This window comes from Dermatophagoides pteronyssinus, unplaced genomic scaffold (assembly GCF_027571235.1).
Source record: "Dermatophagoides pteronyssinus isolate colony J.1.1.1.1 unplaced genomic scaffold, Derpt_VIB-CSIC_2022.12 sq0020, whole genome shotgun sequence".
Taxonomy (NCBI): Eukaryota; Metazoa; Arthropoda; class Arachnida; order Sarcoptiformes; family Pyroglyphidae; genus Dermatophagoides; species Dermatophagoides pteronyssinus.
Genome location: NW_027461544.1, coordinates 655969 through 672021, shown reverse-complemented (window position 1 = coordinate 672021; position 16053 = coordinate 655969). Strand labels below are relative to the sequence as shown.

The following is a 16053-nucleotide window of genomic DNA, read 5'->3' as shown; positions in this document are numbered from 1 at the left end:
AAGTCAAAGCGAATATTTCTGAATTCTTGTTTGGATATTTTTTTTCAGAAAAATCATCCTTTTTGTTCCATTTGGGTCAATTTTGACTATCTTTTTCTTTTGTTTTGTTTGGTTGAATATTACCATGACGGATTCGGCTTGTTGGACACAAAATATTTTTTTGATGAAAGATGCTCGTTCCTGAACGGACGTCGCAAGTCTAGACGGACAAAGCAGACGATTACAACCACTACTACTATGAGAGAGTGGTAGCGCCTTATTCTGGCCTGTATACAACCATGCATGGTCATCGATATGTGTGTGTGTGTGTTTTGGACAAAACAACAGTCACAATTGATAACAAAAAAAAAAAGGGGGAAAGCAAGCAGGCAGGCAGGCAGGAAGGCTGGCCAGGCTATGCAGACGGTTCTTCATTTTTTATCTGCATGCATATTTATGCTTGTTTTTCTTCTTGTTTCTCCTTCACAGCCAAAATAATAAAAGCAGACAATAACAACAACAACAACAACAGCAGCAGCAGTCGCAATGACGACGGTATAAGACGACACACGACGACGCGACAAACTGACCTTGTCTGCTTTGTTATGTTATTGCTAAATCTTGTTTTACTCAAATATTTTCCTATGCTACTACCCAAATGTTTTTCTGTCAAAAACAAAAAAGGTAGTAGCTAAGATGACGGTACTTTTTTTTTTTTTTTTTTGCCCACCCATCGATGAATGCTAGCAGAATTATCATCATCATAACAGATCGAGAGACACCAGGAATGAACGAGGTATATTCGAGGATCATCAGTCAGTCAGTCTGTGATCGGTTTTAGTTAAATTAGGATGTTTATTCTGTGAATTTATAACCAAAAAAAAAAAATTACATCAACCAACCAGCCAAACTATATTCAGCTGTGTGTGATGTGATGTGATGTGTGTGCGCGGCACAAATATCCAACCAAAAAAAATATAGAGAAAAAAAAATCGAGTTTTTGTTTCTTTCTGTGGATATCCGATGATGAACACGTTGTAAACAAAAAAAACAAAATACATTTTGGACATTCTCATAAAATGGACATACATATAGTGAAAATATAGTGAATATTATCATTCGAACCAAACAACAAACAAATGAAAAACTAACTAATCAATCGATCTTCGATCACCAATCTCCAATTTGTTTCAAATAATATTCTTTGTTTCCACTCAATGATGATAATGATGATGTAGATAATACATGGTAAGTGGTTCTTTAAAAAAAAAAATTCAATGTATAAACCAAACAGAATCCTCGATCAAATCAACAACAACAACAACAATGTGTTTATTCTTAAAAAAAATTTTTTTAAATTAATTAAACATCATCAAGCGGTGTACAATGCGAGCAAAGCGGAAAAAAAAGAAAAGAAAGAGTTTATTCAACTTCAATTTTCCAAAAAATTATTATTATTATTATGGTCAAAATTTAAAGTGAAAAGTTAATCTTAATTCTGGTTTATTATTGATAAAACCAGAATCAACCAGATTCTTCCTTGTTTTTTTCCATCGAAATTGATTCTTTATTCATTTTTTTTTTGTTGTTTTTTCGTTTTTTTTGTTGTTGTTGTTTTTTTCCAACCAACCAACCAGTCAACAACAACAAAAACGACAATTTTCGTTTACTTTTCCCATTTCCCGAATGTTTTTTTTTGTGTATAGCGAAAGAGAGAGAGGGATCAAGAGAATATTCCATCTGTGTCTATACAGGCCCTCGCAACAAAAAAAATACCCGGGTCTACAATGATACCGGGAGGGAAACAAAAAAAAAATACCCGGGTTTCTTGTTTGTTCTGCTGATGGTTGCTGTATGGTGATTGCTTCTGTTGCTGGCTGGCTGGCTGATTGTTTTTGTGAATTTTTCTGTTTTCGATTTGGAAATTCATGATTATTACATGTACAGTTTTTGTTTTCAAACCACCCTATTCTTTCTATTTTTTTTTCTACAGTCGTCCTTCACTTTTTCTACGGAAAAATGAAAAAAAAACAAAATCAGATCCAATCAAACAACGAAATCGAACCATATGAATGAATGAATACCAGCATCAGCAACAGCAACAACAAAACTTGTGTTGTCAAGCCAAAAAAAAAGCGGCGTCGTCGTCGTTGTTGAATAACACTTTCGCTCCCAATCATCACAAAGAATGATTAGAAAAATGTCTATATGGAATCAGTGAACTACATCTACCATCTTTGTTAAAAGGAAAAAAGTTTCTTAAGTAATCATTACAGTAGTCGCCGGATGATTATGTTGTTTTTTCTTGTTCTTTAGTTTTTTTGGCGCTCATCTGGCTTTTCATAATTTTTTTGTTGTTTTTTTTTGATTGAAATGTTGTTGTTGATGATGATGATGATGATGGTTAAGATTTTAATCAGAAGGATATATATTTAGAGTAACCTTAACAACAACAACAACAAATCTTTGATTGATTGGGTTATTGTAATTTGGAGTTTTTTTTTGTTTTTCAAATAAATTTTTAGCGCCATTTTTGATAATTGTATCGAGAGAGAGAGAGAGAGAGAGAGAGAGAGAGAGAGAGAGAGAGAGAGAGAGAGAGAGAGAGAGAGAGAGAGAGAGAGAGAGAAAATGATAAGAATCCAATGATGATGATGATGAATAAGCGAATAAGAATTATTTCAATGTAACCAAGAAAGAATGAAAATAGATGCGGCTTTGTTTTCTAATGATAAAACATTCATGTTTAATTAATCATCATCAGTCATCATCATAATAATAATAATTCAACGGAATTGTTAGGCATCTAATTTTTTTCTTGTTTTAGTTTTCTGTTTTAGTTTTTCTGTTTTGGTCATGTTACATTTTACTAATCATAAAATGTCTTAAAGTATAATTCCTCTTTTTTTTCGTTTCAATTTTAGAAATGTTTTTATTGATTCAACGATGCAACAATCTCAGACTCAACAACAACAACAACAACAACAACAAATTGTGCCAGATACTTTTTTACCATTAAAGAATCAACGTTTGATTAATGAAGAAAATTCACCAGTTGATTTAAGTAAATTAAATATTGAACAACAACAACAACAACAACAGCGACAACAAAATTCAATCATTTTTCCATCATCATCATCATCATCAACGACGAATGCCAAATTAAATTCAATAGTCGGTATGGATTTAACTGTTGCCCATAATAATAATAATGGCCAAAGCCAATCATCAACATCGACGACTATATCGACAACATCGACTACATTAGAATCACATTCAAAACATATAAAAAAAGTTTTAAAACATTATCAAGCAGCAGCTACATTATCATTAAATGGTCCTGATTGGTTTTTACCAATTGTATCGGCGACAACAACAACAACAAATGCTTCAACCATCAATGGCAATAATAATTCAATGATAGTATCATCGGCTGCTGCTGCTGCTGCTGCATCTCAATCTTTAACCGATAATGATGTTTTGGAGCTTACCAAAACTAAATCCAATACTGTTGTTGATAATAATAAAATTGCCGGCATTTTTAATACAACAACTCTTGATTTACGCACAACAACAGCGGCAGCATCAACATTAAATTCATCATCAACAGCAACCATAACTAATAATAACAAACAAACATTATCACCATATTTGTCTGCGGCTGCTGCTGCTGTTGGTGGTGGTGGTGGTGGACATTCATCTTTATCAACAAATCAAGGGTTAACATCATTAAAAGATATATTTGATCCATTATTTGCACCACCACCATTTCCAATACAACAACCACCATTATTAACACCACCGGATCAAGGTCCAAATCGTATTGAACGTACAGAAACCAAATTAGAAGGTGAATTAATTGCCTGTTTTATGGTTGGTGGTGAACTTCGGTTATGTGTACCACAAATATTCAATATTGTACTTAGAGATTTTACATTACAACAAATAAATCAAGTTATTGAAGAATTACAGATTAATTGCTCAACATGTACACGTGATCAAATGGAAGTTTTAAAATTGAATGGTGATATACCACCAATGGCACCAAGTTGTGGTTTGATAACCAAAACTGATGCACATAGACTTTGTTCAACATTATTAGGTTCATCAACTGGTGGTAGTTGTGTTGGTGGAAATATTACGGAAACAACATTTATTAATGAACCATATATATTAGTTTATCATGAATGTTTTGGCCGTTGTATTGGTCGTTATTTACCAACATTATATACAAATGATTTAGCACAATGTATACAATGTAATGAATGTATGTCATTATTTACAACATTTTCATTTGTTTGTCATTCACATAAACAACAACAACAACAACAACAATATGGTAATGAAAATCGTACAGTACATTGGGGTTTTGATCCATTAAATTGGCGTTCATATTTATTACCAATTGAAGATTTAGCTAGTTTAGATGATTTATCATCATCATTATTAATGATTATTTCATCAAATAATTTACAATCGTTATTAATTGATCAAAAAAATCTAAGTCATTTGTTATTATTATTACAAAATAGTAAATTATCTGCATCATCCGCATCATCTTCATCTGCATCATCAACATTATTGATTCCACCATGTTGTACAGGTGGAAGAAAAGCATTTAAATCATCAAAATCATCAATGACAACATCAGATGCCTTATATCAATCAATTGATAATATTCGCTTAATTATGAAAGATATGAAATGTCGTTTTGCAAAACAAACTTCGTTAGCATCTTCTTCATCATCTTCGAAATTAAATTCATCATCTCGATCATCATCAACAGCATTATTGACAGGCAATTCTAAACGTAAAGATATAACATTTGACACATCGGTAAGTTGAAATAGAAAAAATTTTTCAAAAGAAAACCCTAAACTAAAAAGATCCATCAAGGTGAAAATAGTGAGGCTCCCAGTAGTTGAAATTGCTTTTCCGTCTAGACAACTCTTGGATGTGTTTATAATGAAAATCTGTTTTTTTCAAATTTTGTTTATGTCGCATCGTCATACGATTACTAAACAAAAATCCTTTCGCCTCTTTTTTTTTGTTTTAAACGAGAAAAAAAAAGTCTAGACTTTTTTCCAAAGTAAAGTTGAAATAGTTGTTGTTATGTCTGCAGAAGAAATGATCCGATTTCATACTGAAATGATGGCACATGATTTTTTTTTTTATGTGTACTTTTTCTGTTGTTGTTTGGTTTTGATATAAACAATTCATTCATTCATTCGATGGATGGATAAATGGATAAATGGATGTCTCTTCTTTTTTTTCAATGTCGATAAAAATTGATAAATTGAATTGAGAGAGGGAGAGAGATTATGATTTAATCCTTTATCGATTTTGCTGATTTTTGATTTTTCTGATTGATTTTGATTAAGTAAAGTCAGCAATAAAAAAAAACATCAACAAGTGATGATTGTGTGTTGCTGATATGGAATTTGTTTGGTTTTTTTTCGTTTTCCCAATATTGTTCATTTATTATACAGACCTAGACGTTTTTTCAAAAAAATTTGGTCAAGAATTTTTCTTTTTTCTGACCAACCAACCGATCGAATTGAAAGAAAATTGCCTTGGGCAAACTATTTTTACTTAATCAGTTTGAAAAAGTTTTTTTTTGGAATGAACATACACAACACAACACACACGTGTGTGCCAATAGCAACTTTGATGATGATATGATGATGATGCACGTGTGGCTTATAAGCGCAAAATAATAATGTTTTTTTTTCCCTTTTCTGAACCCATATTTTTCTTCTTATGGTGTTATTTGTAGGGTGACCACTTGTGGTGGTCATGTTCCCTCCTACAGTGAATGAGAGAGTGAGTGACTAGCTTGTTTTTTCGCACACTTAGCCAAAAAAATGACCATTTTTTCCAATCGAGCAAAAATCGAAATGACCTTGGTCGCTTTTTTTTGTTTGTTTGTTTGTTGAAGGATTGAGTTACCCTCTCTGAAGCCATGTCCAAAAAATGTTTTAAAAAAATAAACCCTGATATTAAACTGGTTGGCTGACTGGTTTCAAAGTTTAGTTTGGCTATTTTAACATTGATGATCCAAAAACTTTGAGCCAAATCGAATGAATAAACAAAAAACCGTAAAATGGAAAATGGCTGTAACCTATTTATCTCTATTTTCAAATGATGCTTTTGAAAGTTTAAAGTTGAGAGAAACAGCCGTGACATTTTTAGAATTGAACATCAATAAACTTTGACCTATTCCTGGAATTCAAACAAAAAAAAAAAAGAAATAAAAATTTTGAATTAAGGCAAGGCCAACATTATTTCCTTGGAAATTTACCCCAAGACCTTCACACCGAAAGAAGAAGAAAATAATCTTTTTGATACGGTCAAAGATCATTTTTGCTTATTTTTTTTTGTTGTTTAGATTAACATTTTGCAAATCTAACCCTTTTGTGTCGATATTCATTGATCACCTGTAGTATTTCGGGTATAAACAATGAAAATGACTGATTTCCGTTCTGATAAGGCCAACAACCTAACCTAAACTTGCGATTTTGTTCCAATTTCCATTGGGATTTAAAGAAGGATTTTATTATTTTCGCAAGTGAAAGAAAATATTGATAAAAAATTCCAGGAACTGTTATTCAAATGTCATTCGTTTTTTTTTCTTCAAGAAAATTTGGTTTACCCACACACACACACACACACATGATGAGTGAAAAGTTGAACAGATTTTTTTTTTCATTTAAATTTCACAGAACAAGGTCAAAGGTTAACAACATGGTTTATGCATTTTCTTCTTAACCAAAACCAATGTGATTTACTTGATTGACCTATAGACACAAGCTGTTTGATATTTTTTGTTCATTTTTTGAAATGACATATGCAGCCATATAAAGTTTGAAAAAAAAGATGAGCAAATATGTTTATGCCGGAAACAAAAAAAAAAATCAAGGTTCATTTGAAGATTTTTTTTTTGTTGAAAAGTTTGATTCGAACATCTTTCTGGTCCTTGACCAATACATGTTGAAATAGTGTTTGATCAAAAAATGAACCAAAAGGATGAATATAGATTCGAACGTTTATACATTGTTCGAACAAATTGAGAACGGAAATTATTATTTTTTTAGTTTTGAAATTTGAATTTTGTTTTTCGATTTTAAATTTTCGATTTTTATTGTGAATGAATCTGTGAATTTGAAATCAGGTGTGCGATTTTTTTTTCAATGTTTCATTCGAATGAATCGATAAGAAGAAAATTGAACCATAGTGGTGTGATCAATAATCATAATCAATCTATCACATGCGAAGAAAATGAAAATGGACAAGAATTTTGATTGTCACAATTTTTTTGACCACCTATTGTGGATTGTCGCCAAGCAGTCCAGTATGAACATTATTATTTTGCCTTTTGGCAAAATAAAAAAGTCGGCTTGTCATTTTTGTATAAGTTTTTTAACACTATACCCAAATAACTTTTTTTATTCCATGATGATGTCCTTGGCCCATTGTTTCGCTTTTTTTGTCAAATAGGAAGAACCATTACTTACTTGACTATAGGAAATGAGCATCGCTTTAGGCTATTTTTTTTTATTCGTTCAACCAAATTGTTATGATTGACAATTATAACAAAAAAAAAATTCAATCGATTTTCTTTACAATTCTTTCTTTCATTCATTTGGCAATTAAACACGTTTTTGGGTCGTGTAGTTAACACCTGTGTTATTCTCAGTTGGTTCAATTTTTATGGCTCGAAAAGAAAAAAAAATCGAATCGATTACCTTTGCTGCTGAAATAGTCATTGTGTGGCAAAAAAAAAGCAGAAATAACAATTTTGTGGCCAAAAAAAGTTTATGCAAATCTTGCATATTTTGAAAATTGATGTCAAAATGACAATAAAAAATTTGACAATTTTTTATTTTTTGGATTAAATTTAATGACGGGGGAGAGAAGTGTTAATGTGTGACAAACGAAAAAAACGAAATGTTTCTGTAATCGATGAATCGATGTTGATGAGTGCAATGTACCATCTGTCATTGATGGAAAAATTGAAGAAACAAACAAACAAAAAACCAATACACTCTGTTGATGTTTTCTTCTCTTTTTTTCATTCAATCATTTTTCTATTTTGACCTTGGCGTCAATCTTTTTTGTTTTGTCGTTGACTTTTTTTCCTAATTGGATTCTTGGCTTGTCATCATCATTCGGATTGATGATGGCTTTGAACATTCGAACATCGACCTTTTTTGTTTGCTTGTTTGCTCCAACTGTGCTCTGAATTTATGAATTTTTTTTTTACATTTTTCATCAAAGATGATGATGTCTAGTGGTGAAAAAAGAAGAAGAAAAAACATTGTTGTTGTTTGTTTGTTGTCAGTATAAGAATGCTGACGATGAATAATAAAAAAATGAGAATTTTGAGAAGAAACAAAAAATTCATTTGGAAACAAGAGAATGGCTGTTTATGTTTTCTGGTTGTTTTGTTGTTGATGTGTAACCATAAATAACATTTTTTTTAAAAACAATTTGTTAACCAATCAGAAATAGAAAACAAAGAAGCTTTTCATTCGAACAAAAACAAACGATTATCAAGTTTTTGAGTAGGAAAAAAAATTCTTTGAAAAAAAAACTTTGTGAAGAAAAAAAAAGATGATTATAGATGAGAATCGATGACAGTTTCTTTGTTTTTGATGATGAATCTTTTTTTTTTCGTTGAATTTTTCATTTTTTTCATTGAATTTTTCATTTTTTTTTTTTTTTTTGGTTTTTCGTTTGTTAATTAGATTCTATCAACAAAACCATCATCGTTGTTAATGTCATTGGAATCACAATTGAATCAAACATTATCATCGAATAAACGAATCAAAACTGAACCATTAGATTTACATCATCCACAACAACAACAACATTATTCGAATATTGGTGGTGGTGGTAATGGAGGGGATAACCTTTCGACAACAATGTCACCATTTGTTTATCCATTTTTACAATCTTATTTAACATCAGGTATGATGATGACACAGCCACCGTCGTCATTGTCCAATGATGATTTAAAACAACAAACGAAAAGCCAAAAAGATTTTTTCACAACTCAACAACAACAACAACAACAAAAGTCATCGAATACAAATTATCTTTCAACATTATTAAATGGTGCTGCTTTAGCAGCAGCAACAGCCACATCATCAGTAAATTCATTAACATCATCATCATTAATAAATAATAATAATACAAATTCATCGAATGCGTTTATAACAAATATTTTACAAAATAAATCTTTGGATTCATCTACAACGACGACAAATAAATTACAATCAAAATCATTATTTCAAGCAAATAATTATGGTCAATTAGCTTCTACGGTTAATAATACTGATCGATTATATAATTTATCGAATGTTGATCTTATTAATCAATCTTGTATGCAATTTTCACATCAATCGTCAACTGTTGGTGGAAATAGTAATGGCCAACAACAACAAAATCATTGTCATCCGATTGATCGTTTGATAAGTGATTCTTTGTTGAATAATCAATCGAAAAAAGAATTAAAAAGGTGAGTAAATTAATGTTTTTCTTTAAAAAAAACGTATTAATTCAAATTAATTACCAGTGAAACGCAAACTAAACATTCATCGAATGAAATATCATTGGCTAAAACATTGATTGGTGGTAATGGTCGAACTTTGTTGTTTCCATCAAAAAATCATTCGAATTCATCATCTAGTCTTTATGAATCATCCGCATCACCATCGATAAAATTAACTAATCAAAAGAATGATGATAATAATACTATTCAGCAATCTCAAAGTGATTTATTGTGGCCATTTGCTAGCACAGCATCAGCAGCAGCTCATCAAAGTATCTTATCATCGGCTAAACATTTAAAAGAAAATCAAAATTCTACTAATAAAAATTTAGCTTCTTTAATTTCACCGACAACATTGATGGAAGGTAATCTTTATAATACTATACATATGTTACAAAAAATGCGACATTTATGTTTTGAATTGGGTATGACGCCCAATTCATTCGAACGATCATCAACAACAACAACAACAACGAATCGAAATTTTTCATCCAAAGAAAATGCACAGCATGAAGTGGAAACACGAATACAAATGTTGGGCCAATTAATCAAAGGTATTAAATGATCGAAATTTTTTTTTCTCATTGTTTGTTTGATAATAATTTCAAATTTTGATTTTGATTTAATGTCCATAGATTCATCATTTGAAGCATTAAAAAGAAATCTATCAATGATTGAATATTTAATCGATGATATACTTGTACATTTTATTAATAATAATCATCAATTACCATCATCTGGATCGATGATTATGGAACGTTTTAAAAAACGAATGTTTACCAACATATTGGATATGTTGGAAGATATTTTTGCTGAACAATTATCCAACGTCAGTACGAATTCAGTTGCTGAGCAGCAACAATTATCGAATCTTAAAGTAGAAGTTGATGATGATGATGTGATGGTTGATGATCAAAAAAAATCGATGAGCTCATCAAAAGATAATGAACATTTGATAGCTCAAGACAAGATAAAAAAAGAACAACAACAACAACAACAATCATTTGATTTGGATTCGGATTCAAAAACAACCAATTCAAACAATACGATACAAGAACCATCCGAATCTGTTCATTCATCATATTCATCATCAATACAGATTATTGAAGAAGATGAAACACAATCACCTAAAGAACAGAAAAATGATAATGATGAAAATATTGTTGATCATAGTAATGTTGTTGATAATCATTTAGCAAAAGATAATAATTTATCGATACCAACAACAGAATCAAATCTAATTGATTCTTTAGTTGCTCATCATTTATTGACCAATGGTTTTCATCATAATAATCATCATCCAAATCGATCAACAATCGAAGCTATTAATGAACAATTATCACATGCGATCTCAACTTTAGCTGCTGCAGCAGCTTCAGTTTCATCATCATCATCATCATCATCTCCTTCTCTTCGTTCATCACCATTATCATCTAATACAATAGTGCCATCTTTATTATCATCGACTAATAAATCATTTCATCATCATCATCATAATCGAATGGCAAACCAATTTCATCGAAATTTATCGACGAATAATGTGATTGTTGATGATGATGATGATGATGATGATGATACAGGTACCAGCTCCAAAGCAACAACATCGACGACATCTACCACCACTACTAACCTGACTCAACAACCTTCATTACTTTTGGCCACTGGATCTCCAAATTGAAATTTCTCATTATTCTCATTTTGAGAATTTCTTTCTTTTTTTTGGCAATCTTTCTCAATAAATCTCTATATATAATCCAGCCGGATTCTATTTATTATTTTTTGTTTCGTTTGAAAAAAATGAATCCCGGTTGTGATATAAAAAAAAACATTGATTCAAGATACCTAACACAAAAACAAAACAAAACTATATGTTCATCTTATTCGATGTCAAAAATAGATCGATTTAGTCGCCCTCAAATGTTTTATGTAAATTATAAACAAAAAAAAACAAAGTAAAAAAAAATTAGTGTTTCATTTTTCCCCTTTGATTTTTGACACTTCATAAAGTACCTTATTTAAGAGAAAAAAAATTGTGCATTATCATCATTTTACCCGAATGGATTATTGTTTTTTTTTGTCCAAAAACTAAAATTGCTCTTCTTTAACCAAAAAAGACAAAAAGATTTTTTATTCATTTTTTTTCCTTCTTTTCAAAAATAATTTGCGCACACATCTCTCTCTCCAAAAACTATAATCGATTCATTCATATGTTTTTGAATCTTGTTCCTTTTTGCTGCTGTGTTTTTATTTGTTTATTTTTTTTCCATTTTCCTTATTTTAGTGAGTGTTTTTGTTGATTATATAATAAAAAATATTTTGAAAAAAAACAACAAATTTTCTTGATTATTTTGGATATCTTTTTTGAGTGAAGCTGATTCGAACATTCGAATTAATATTCAATGTGACTTTAATAAATGACAGATGGCGATAAATGAAAATTTATGCAGTTTTTTTTCGTTTCTAACGGGTACAGTTATGGCAAAATTTGGATCAATTGGTAATTATGATCGGTAAATATTTTTTGGTAATTTTTATTGTTTTTCCGAGAATTAGATTATCCTCATAATCGTTATAATCCATTGTTGGATGAATGGATTCTGGTTTGTCCACATCGAAGGTAAACACAAATCAAATATCAATCTTTTTTGGGTAAACGATTGATTTTTTTTTGAATTGAAAATAGCAAAAGACCATGGATGGGTAAAATTGAAAAAAAAGAAGATCATCAAAATCAATCGAATGAAACGGCGGCAGGAGAAAAGCTTAATGCTTTATCACCTGGTGGTGTACGTGCAAATGGAATTCAAAATCCATTATACAATAGTACCTATGTGTTTGATAATGATTTTCCTGCATTGATCGATACGGATTGTCCAGATAATCTGAACATTTATAATAATGATGGTAATCAATTGTTTCGCGTTCAACCGGCACGTGGCCGTTGTCGTGTTATGTGTTTTCATCCATCATCACGTTTATCATTACCATTAATGTCGATCGATGAAATATTGGCTGTAATCAATGCTTGGATCGGAGAATTGCTGAAATTGGGACCAATCTATCGATGGGTACAAATATTTGAAAATAAAGGTGCAATAATGGGTTGTTCAAATCCACATCCACATTGTCAAATTTGGGCTAGTCATTTTTTGCCAAATATACCACGGAAAAAAGATCAACAACAACGTAATTATTTTGAAAAATATGGACGTGCAATGCTTTGGGATTATGTTCAAAAAGAATTATCAAATGAAGAACGTATTGTATTGAAAAATGAACATTGGCTAGCATTGGTTCCTTTTTGGGCAACATGGCCTTTTGAAACTATGTTATTACCTTATCATCGATCCATACAAAGATTGAATGATATTAATGAAATGGAAAAAAAATCTTTAGCTTCTATAATGAAAGGTTTATTAACCATTTATGATAATCTTTTTGAAATATCATTTCCATATTCAATGGGATGGCATGGTGCACCAACCGGTCCCGAATATTTTGATTCAAAACAACCACATTGGATATTGCATGCTGTTTATTATCCACCATTATTACGATCGGCAACAATTAAAAAATTTATGGTCGGTTATGAACTATGTGCACAATCACAAAGAGATATAACACCGGAAAAAGCTGCCGAAATTCTTCGTCAACAAAATCCAAATAAACATTATAAAATATGATTCTAAATAAATGAAGAAAGCTTTATTAAAATAATTCAATTGGAAAGAATTTTATTTGATTTTAATTTGGCCATTTCTTTCAACAACCAAGCAACTGTAAAACGAAGTTGATGAAATTGTTTTATACGACATTCGAATATGATTTGTTTTTGTTGTTTTATTGTCGATCCAGATCCATAAATAAATTCAAATCGAACGAATGGTTCCATTATTTTCGGTGTAACCAGATCGGAAATGGCCAGTGATAAATTCCATCTGATCGATATTAAACGATAACCAGTGGCTATCCAATCCCATTGTACAAATGGTATAATATTCGGTTTTAAATCTTTTGCTGAATTCAAAGTTGTTGTTGAATGTAGAAATTTTTCATAAATCAAATCAAAAATTGGTTCAGGCATTTGGCTATGTTTTTGAATTGATTCACGTAGTTGATCGAAATTGTTCGCCACAAAATTTGGCTTTGGAAAATGTCTTGCAATACATTGACATACAGATAATAAACCGGCAAAAATACGATCAAAATCTCGTACACTTAGATTCAAAGGTTTTATACAATCATTAGAATTCCATTCATCAAGAATTGATGATCGAATTCGAAGATATTTTATACGTGAAAATGATTTATCAATAGTATATTCATAACACATTCGACATAAACAATCAAGTTTAGCAGCGGATATCAGACCAAAACAATTCGTATCAATGGTAGCATTATTATCATCAATTGTTGTTGCTGATAAAAGTTTCGATGCAAATTGAACATCCAATGGAATTGAATGACCAAATGGATTATCATCAGATTGATTCATGGTTTTTTTTTGTTGAAAATGGTTAGCATCAAACATTAAATTAAGTGGATGCGAACGTCGTTTGTGAGTTACGCCGAATCACAATTTTGTTGTTTACATTTTTGTTTTGTTTAGTTTTTGCCATTCGTTCGGTTTCGATGTCGCAAATTGAAGCGACCTTAACCGAATCGAAATGGAATTTCCTTAAAATCTTTTTTTTTTTTTTTGTTGTTGCTTGGCACAATCATTTTTTTGTTGTTGTTATCAATGCTGTAAATCATATCAAAGAAAACAAAAAGTCAAAAATCTAGTCAATCACCCGAGTCAAGTCAATCTTTATCTTTCTATTTCTTAATATTTTCTTATAAAAATATGGCCAATTCGGACATTTTAAATTGTTCTTCAAACACTTCAACATCTCATTCATCATCATCGAATTGTAATAATGATCTGCAACAACAAAAAACAATATCTAGTAATGGTCAACAGGCAGAAATCAAACAAACAAACATAAATCGTAGTCGACAAAGATGGCAATTATTATCAAAAGCTGTACGTATGAAACAATTTGATCTACAAGAATTACAAATGTTAAGAACTGTTTCAAACACTACTACTACTTCTGCTGCTACTAATGATTCATTAATTGTTTATGATAATTCAACATCTACGGCATCTGATTCAATTTCATCGGAAAATTCTGATTCAAGAAATTCATCATTCATTGAACAAATTGATCGTAATCATTTATTACATTTAATCGAAACTTATGGTCTTATTGATTATAATTATCAATTTAATAATGAATCAAATTCTAATGATGATTGGATTGAATGTCAATGGAACAAACGATTGTATGGTGATAATAATTTTTCCGATACTGATATCGATGATGATGATGAGGATGATGATGATGATAATGAAGATACCGGTGCTACAACAAATATTGATGGTGATAACAACAATAATCAATTAGAATTGTATATTAAATTAGTACATAATCGATTAAAATTAAAAGATTTAGCTGGTTTTGATAATTCGGGTAATGTTCGTGTTTGGTCATCCGAAGAAGCAATGGGTTATTTATTAGCACATAATCATAATGTAAGAACTCAACTTCAAAGACGAATATTATGTGAATTAGGATCTGGTTGTTCAGCATTAGCCGGATTGATTGCAGCAAAATCTGGTCTGGCTACAGAAATCTATCTTACCGATGGTAATGAACGATGTGTACTTAATATCAAACAAATTGTTCAAAGAAATTTTCCCGAAATGAATACTGTACACAAAAAATCAGAGACAGAGAAAGAATTGAAGATTATTGTACAGCAATTATGTTGGAATCAACCTGAACATTATGAAGAGCTGAAAAATCGTATCGAAATTATTATCTGTGCTGATTGTTTATTTCGTTCGGATGCACATCAATCATTGATTGAAACTATTGATTTTTTATTGGTCAACAATGATCAGAATATTGGTCAAGCATTTATTATGGCACCAAGACGTGGTGATAAACTTGATCGATTTATTCGTCGTGTATTCGATGATGGTCGATTCTTTTTACAGGTTTATCGTGATTATGATCAACATTTTACTCAACATTTTGAAAAATTACGAAAACAAGATCCACAAAGATATGAAATGGATACTACATATCCTTATCTGTTGATTATGAATCGTCGTTCCGGTGCTCAACAATAGTCTTTAATATCTTTAAATTGTCGAATGTGCACAGTGAATGCTGCCTTCTTATATGTCTCTTTTTCTTAGATGGAGACAATATCGATTCGAATCTATTCCCCTTAATCCAATGTTTCCTTACAAAAAAAATTCCGTTCTAATTTATTGTAGATCTCCTATAACAAGATACTCCTTTCCATTTTTTTGTTTTTTGTTTCTCTCATTCTCATTCTAACTTGTAGCCTATCATTTAGTCCCTGTAGGCATTTGATAATTTATATTTTTGTTTCTTTGTTTTTCTTTTAGTTAATTTGTTTTAAATAAATTGAATTTTTATTTCAAAAATAATTTAATTTTTTAC

At 30.6% G+C, this 16053-nt stretch overlaps 3 protein-coding genes across 3 annotated transcripts; all 3 read left to right on the top strand.

Annotated features, from left to right (window-relative positions):
- The first annotated feature begins 767 nt into the window (after positions 1–767).
- Snoo (Sno oncogene) lies at positions 768–11304 on the top strand. Its single transcript, XM_027340683.2, has 5 exons — positions 768–1227; positions 2904–4815; positions 8727–9499; positions 9557–10086; positions 10168–11304. Exons 2-5 carry the CDS (start codon positions 2926–2928, stop codon positions 11208–11210), a joined length of 4236 nt encoding a protein of 1411 aa, XP_027196484.2. The 5' UTR covers positions 768–1227; positions 2904–2925; the 3' UTR covers positions 11211–11304.
- A 584-nt stretch (positions 11305–11888) lies between these two features.
- Galt (Galactose-1-phosphate uridylyltransferase) lies at positions 11889–13249 on the top strand. Its single transcript, XM_027340632.2, has 3 exons — positions 11889–12029; positions 12086–12149; positions 12216–13249. Exons 1-3 carry the CDS (start codon positions 11954–11956, stop codon positions 13213–13215), a joined length of 1140 nt encoding a protein of 379 aa, XP_027196433.2. The 5' UTR covers positions 11889–11953; the 3' UTR covers positions 13216–13249.
- Positions 13250–14212: 963 nt separating this feature from the next.
- LOC113790928 (uncharacterized) lies at positions 14213–16040 on the top strand. The gene has a single exon (XM_027340631.2). It carries the CDS (start codon positions 14379–14381, stop codon positions 15711–15713), a length of 1335 nt encoding a protein of 444 aa, XP_027196432.2. The 5' UTR covers positions 14213–14378; the 3' UTR covers positions 15714–16040.
- The last annotated feature ends 13 nt before the right edge of the window (positions 16041–16053 follow it).